The sequence below is a fragment of the Spea bombifrons genome, chromosome 7 (assembly GCF_027358695.1).
Source record: "Spea bombifrons isolate aSpeBom1 chromosome 7, aSpeBom1.2.pri, whole genome shotgun sequence".
NCBI classification, from domain to species: Eukaryota; Metazoa; Chordata; class Amphibia; order Anura; family Pelobatidae; genus Spea; species Spea bombifrons.
Window position 1 is genome coordinate 44,798,867 of NC_071093.1, and position 6,441 is coordinate 44,805,307.

Below are 6,441 nucleotides of genomic sequence, written 5' to 3' on the forward strand. Positions count from 1 at the left end.
GAAGACTTTTTGGTTAACGTGACCTTTATAGCAATCCACAAATCCTTGGCGGCTTCTGCCGGCTGTTATTTACGAAATAATGGAGTCCGCCAGAAAAAAAAAAGCTAATAATAAAAATATTACTGATTTGGCCAGATTGTAAGATAACAGCGTGTAAAGCTGTCCTTATGTGATAGGGCTGTCGCTCCTGAGGCTGGGATTAGCAGGAGTTGGAATCCCGGGAAACATCTGTTCCCTACTTGCTTCCTGAAACGTCTCTAGGACCGGCCGGAGCGGGAATTATCCTTTTTCGGGTTCAGAGGGAAGGATTTCAGGGGGGATTCAGGATCGCACCGAGAAAAAAGGGCTTCACGAGCAGCGGCGCGTCGGTTTGGGTTATTATTGGGGGGGGGGGCGGTTACCCTGTGGGTCAGGGTTTGGCGGGGTTTCTGGCTGCCGGTGCGATGCCATCAGGGAGGTCACATGTCTCATAAATCATCGCATCGAGCTAATGTTAATTTCAGAAGAATAAGGAAAGAGTGGTCACTCTGTAACATTTACTGAAGCCGATGAACCACAATTCCCATGATCCTCTTCTGCTGTTAATGAGCAAAAAGTCACACAATCCCCTTGCGGCTGGAGTTTGAGTATTATCCTCATCAGCCTCTCACGTGTTGTGGGAGTTGCTCTGTAGATGGAAGAGAGTGAGTGTGCATGTATGTATGTGTTAGTGTATGGTGTTAGAGCGAGTGTGTTAGTGTATGGTGTTAGAGTGAGTGTGTAAATGTATGGTGTTAGAAGGAGTGAGTGTGTTAGTGTATGGTGTTAGAGTGAGTGTGTAAATGTATGGTGTTAGAAGGAGTGAGTGTGTTAGTGTATGGTGTTAGAAGGAGTGAGTGTGTTAGTGTATGGTGTTAGAGTGAGTGTGTAAGTGTATGGTGTTAGAAGGAGTGAGTGTGTTAGTGTATGGTGTTAGAGTGAGTGTGTAAGTGTATGGTGTTAGAAGGAGTGAGTGTGTTAGTGTATGGTGTTAGAGTGAGTTCGCGTGTTAGTATGTGTATGTTCTAGTTATGGGGGGTAGGTGCCTGGAGGGGAAGAGATACTGCACCCAGGGGCCACTAACCCTAGGCTGACCCCCTGCATAATGGTTGATGCGCGATCCTGGATGGTGGGAATTGTTGTTTAGCTGCACCCGATCTCTAGTTCTTAAGAACTCAAATTTCCAAAAGCATTGATCTCAACCCAGCTCCCGGCAGAAACCCGGAGTCCTGGTCGCCGGTCACATTTCGGCCCCCCGCCGCGCCAGTCACCGGAGACACTCGCTCCGCGTCTCTGGCTGTCACCGGCCGCCGATTACAGAAATCTAATGGCTTTCAGATGGCCCCAAAAGGTACAAAGAAAAGGAGTCTCGGCGCGGGCTATTAATAGCCGGTTACAGAGTTATTAATAACTGCACGGCGACCGATAATCCCAATTAATTCTCCATTCGTTGCCCTACAGACCCGGACACTTCCTATTCCTTATTTTTCTATTCCCGGCCCGGCTGAAAATAGCAGGTTCTGTATTTGGCTTTTTATTTAAAACAAGGAAGAATTTAACACGTGCCGGAAAATCAATGAACATAACGGGTAATAACAACTCAGCTGTGGATACACTGTGTATATATATATATTACTACAGCATGCAATTGGTTAAAATTACTTTTATTTTCTGCTTCAAACTTCCCAGCATTTAAATGGCCAGAGCGGCACTTTTGCTTTAGGGGGCGTGGTTAGAGGTGTGGCCAGGGTATTTGTGTAACTGAGTGGGGCATTTAGAAGAAGAATAATGGGGTTTATTTACCCCGTTTAATTTATAAAGCCGTTCCCTGCTGTTTCTATACACATTATCGGGGCTTTTAGGGCTGTAGAACCCTGCGATCCCCTCATACCCAGCAAACATTCCGACCTCCTAGAAAAGAGGGGCATCAGGGGAGGAGAGAGGGGCATCGGGGGAGGACAGGGGGCATCGGGGGAGGACAGGGGGCATCAGGGGAGGAGAGAAGCACGTTGGGTTTCACAGGGTTGCCCCGGCAGATCTCAGGCTGGCTCTGCCTCCATCACAAGCCCCCAGGGGGTGATGCCGCACTCCTGTCACGTCACCCTCTGCCACATCAGATGCCCCGGGGGGCCCCGTTTGCTGCACAAGAAACCAAAATGTCAGAATCCTGTAAATGCTGCGAATCCCTTCGCTCTTCACACCTTCTGTTTAATGTCACAAAAACGACTATAAATACAAACCATGTTCAGGGGATCCGTCCCATGCAGGCAGCTATTTATTTATTCCACCCCAGGATAAAATGTCAGAGACTGAACACAGGTAAGTCACCGACCCGCACGCCCTGCCTTCCAAATACCAGGAAGAACGTTAGCCCCGCAACCTGGACTGCAACTCTCATCAAGCTTAGTCAGCCTAGCCAGGCTGCTCACTGAGTTGAGTGTCGCTATATCCCTGTCCCGTACAAAATATTAGCCCTGTCCCGGCGGTGGGGCATAACTTTACCCCCCCCCCCACACTCCACTATCACCTCCTGCGACCTGTCTTGGCCACTGATGTGCAGGTCTGTGGATGTTTGTGTTGTCTCTTATTACAGAACAGCTCATGATTTGTTTAATTGTATTTATTTATTTTCCCGGCCTGGCCAGATAATTTCCTGAATGCGCTGCCGCCTGATGATTACACCCGGTGGCCCGAGTCTCCTCCAAAGCACGTGTTCGGCGGACAGGGGGTTTAAATGCCCTCCCGGCAGCCTCAGCATCAAAAAGCATCCCGGCTGCTGCCCTCTAGCGGAACACTGCGGGACTGCAGGCGCCGCCGGACTGCTACTGTTACAGTACTCGCAGCCACCTGCATCAACTTAACCCTTTGTGTTCCAGAGGGGTCTGCAATGCATCCCCTTACTCTCTCAAATTTATATTTACGGGGGGGCAAATGGGGAAACTGGGCGTGGCCTATTCCTGATATGTTGGAAATGCCATTTAAAAATGAAAGGGAAAAAAAAAAAGGTTTTTAAAAAAAACATCCAGGAAAATGAATTGGGTGTTAGAAAATTACCCCCAGTCCAGGCATCTGCAATGCATTATTCACTAGGGGCATGCAACCTCCTCAACTCCCATCATGCTCAGCCACAGATAGAGAGTACCTGCATCTGGCACCTTCAGCATTAACTGTTTCTCTGGCAGATCTTTTGTTTTTGAGACAATAATTTCTCTTCGGACACTGGGGGGGGACAGAATACCTGCATTGATGTTTTTATATAAATCATGTATTTGAATATAACGAGCTGTCAGGAGCTCAGGGGGGGGCAGACAGAGACCACCGAATAAGATTAAATATAAATTAATAATTAATGAAATCTAAACTGCAAAGTCCCGGGTAATAAATACTCAGAAATCTACATAAAAATAACAGGACTGGCTCTCTAATCCCCCCCCCCCGTCAAATACATACCCCGCCTGGGGCTGATCACCTTTACACACTAACACTCCCGAAACGCCAGTTTATCCCATTACCCTGTAGGTATAAACTATGAGTGACACACAGATACCCTCACACATGTACATTATATATATATGTGTGTTTGTGTGTGTCTGGTCAGGGGCTGTATTGGGGATGTATAGGGGATGTATTGGGGATGTATAGGGGATGTATAGGGGATGTATAGGGGATGTATAGGGGATGTATAGGGGATGTATAGGTGCACACAGATCCATACAGCCCCTGTCCTGGATGCTTCTGCTACTCTGTATAGACCCAGGATTTGGGAATAGACCCTGATTCCTGTAGAGACCCTTCTGCCTGCGCTCTCTGCTTACTGCCTGTCTCCGTGCTCTATCCCTGCACTGTACTGTCTCTTTGCTTGCACCCTGTCCCCCTGTATTCTCCCTGCTTGCAGTCCCTCTCTCTATGCTTACAGCCTATCTCTCTCCGCTTCCAGTCCTTGCACTCTCTCCAGTTGGGGTCTGTCTCTGCTTCCAGTCTGTCTCTCCACACTCTCCCTGGTTGCAGTCTCTGTCTCTCTGCTTGCAGTCTCTGTCTCTCTGCTTGCAGTCTCTGTCTCTCTGCTTGCTGTCTGTCTCTCGGTTTCTGTCGGTCTCTCTCTGTTTGAGGTCTGTCCCTCCGCGCGCCGGGCTGTGGTGACGCAGCAGGGGGCGTGCCCCACTTCTCTCTATAAAGCGCAGCAGCTCGCGGTCCGGACCCAGAGTCGCTCCTGCCTTTGCTAGCGAGATCTACATGCTGCTGAGTGACACCCGGCCGCCGCGATCACTGAGAGGACGAGTGACAGCCATGATCAAGAAAATGTGTCCCAGCGAGTCCGACTTCAACATCCCGGCCAAGAACTGCTACCGCATGGTGATCCTCGGCTCCTCCAAGGTGGGCAAGACCTCCATAGTGTCCCGGTTCCTGAGCGGCCGCTTCGAGGAGCAGTACACCCCGACCATCGAGGACTTCCACCGCAAGTTCTACAGCATCAGGGGGGAGGTCTACCAGCTGGACATCCTGGACACCTCTGGCAACCACCCCTTCCCTGCCATGAGGAGACTCTCAATACTCACAGGTAAGACCCTCCAAAGTTACCTGGGAGACTCTCCTGCTACCCTGATCACCTATAGATCTGCATTAATCCAGTTCCAGCATTTAAATGGTTAAAGTGCATGCAGCGAAGTATTTAATAAAAAAAAAAATCAGCTTAATGTGTTGATCTGGCCAATAGGAGCTTCTATTTAGTCTCTTTGGTGGTCTTAAGACCCCACTCGGGAGCACAGAGAGCGGCGGTCGCATGTGGTAATGGTTTCCCTGGAAACCATTCTTTTGATTATACAATTACCATAAAGTCGTGATCGCTCAGCCTTTCACGCGGCTGCCGACCAGGCTCCTCGGGGTGGAATAACTATCTCTCCTCTAGCGTTTTATCCCCGGGTTTAAGATGTGAAAGGGCGAGAGGTTGTTTTGTTGCTTTGGTGCCAGAAACTAACCTTCTTCCTCCATCCTTTCTTCCAGGAGACGTCTTCATTCTGGTGTTCAGCCTCGATAACCGAGACTCCTTCGAGGAGGTCCAGCGTCTGAAGCAGCAAATCATGGAGACCAAGTCGTGTTTGAAGAACAAGACCAAGGAGAACGTGGACGTTCCTCTCGTTATCTGCGGGAACAAAGGCGACCGGGACTTCTACCGGGAGGTGCAGCCTCATGAGATAGAGCAGCTTGTCGGGGCGGACCAAAAGTGTTCTTATTTCGAGGTGTCCGCCAAGAAGAACTCCATGCTGGACGAGATGTTCCAAGCCCTCTTCACCATGGCCAAGCTGCCCAGCGAGATGAGCCCCGACCTCCACCGCAAGGTCTCTGTCCAGTATTGTGACATTTTACACAAAAAGTCCGTCAAGGGCAAGAAAGTCAAGGAGGACGGGGACGCCTACGGTATCGTGGCCCCCTTTGCCCGCAGACCCAGCATTCACAGTGACTTGATGTACATCAGGGAGAAGGCTATAGGTGGCGGCCAAAGCAAGGACAAGGAAAGATGCGTCATAAGCTAGGGTCCACCTCGAGCCGGCCAACATGGTGGCCTTATAAATATATACATAGAGAAATACACAAGAGAAGGGCGTTTGTTGCCAAGAGGGCACGGCCGTTGAGGGCTACCACTTGCCCCCGTGCCTTCTGATGGTTGGTCGAGCTGGCAAGGCTACTGTGGAACGGAGTGACTAGCCTTGAAACGTTGACTTTGGGACGGTCGCCGAGACCTTCTCTGTATTTACGGAACGCTGCGCGAAGAAGCTGGAGTTACCGAGGACTTCAGCGGGAAAAAAAAAAAAAAAGGGAACTGAATGCTTTGTGTTATTTTTTTTTGAGGGTCTCCAACGTCCCCCGACGGGAGACCCCGCGGCTGCTGAGCCCGTACCGAGCGTGGACTCCATAATGACTCTGTTTACAATGCGCCTCGGGGCGCACGGCGAAGTATTGTAAAAGAATGTGAACAAATCCACGTTTCTATGTCGTGTTACGTTGGAGTCGATTGTTTTTTATTTTTCTACAAAATAATAAAAAAAAACTTAAATTGGAAATGAAAATGTTTTGTCCGTTTCCTTGGTGAGAAGTTTAATAATAATAATAATAATGTGGGAAACCGGGGGGGGGGGCTAACATTACATGTGTCCTGGCTTTTAACCTTTCATTGGCTGGTTGTGCTTTCCTGGCTCATGGGAGAGGTAATAAATTAGCACAACTGGTTGAGGTCCTGCTGGGAGTTGGAGTCCGCAGCAGGTGGAGTGCAAACACTTATCTGTATTACCGTAATTGACAGGTGAATAGGTAGTCACCGCAGAGCAGGGTGGTCCGCAGTCAGCGGTTTGTTATATAGGAATCATTTTTCATTTTAATTACACTATCGGTTCCATGCCTCCAGATCGGACTACAACTCCCACTACT

The 6,441-nt window shown here is 49.3% G+C and overlaps 1 protein-coding gene across 2 annotated transcripts; it reads left to right on the forward strand.

Moving 5' to 3' along the window:
* Positions 1-4,238: 4,238 nt before the first annotated feature.
* RASD1 (ras related dexamethasone induced 1) lies at positions 4,239-6,083 on the forward strand. 2 transcript variants are annotated; one of them, XM_053471403.1, is made up of 2 exons: positions 4,239-4,576; positions 5,020-6,083. In XM_053471403.1, exons 1-2 carry the CDS (start codon positions 4,252-4,254, stop codon positions 5,547-5,549), a joined length of 855 nt encoding a protein of 284 aa, XP_053327378.1. In that variant the 5' UTR covers positions 4,239-4,251; the 3' UTR covers positions 5,550-6,083. The 2 variants fall into 2 exon arrangements, with proteins under 2 accessions (XP_053327378.1, XP_053327380.1); XM_053471405.1 differs by having other exon boundaries at positions 5,088-5,353.
* The last annotated feature ends 358 nt before the right edge of the window (positions 6,084-6,441 follow it).

Bases quoted from the DNA above. Each gene is read 5' to 3' on its own strand.
- RASD1 (XM_053471403.1), top strand. From the start codon at position 4,252: ATGCTGCTGAGTGACACCCGGCCGCCGCGATCACTGAGAGGACGAGTG. The intron at 4,577-5,019 runs GTAAGACCCTCC...CCTTTCTTCCAG, and splicing joins GAGACTCTCAATACTCACAG to GAGACGTCTTCATTCTGGTG.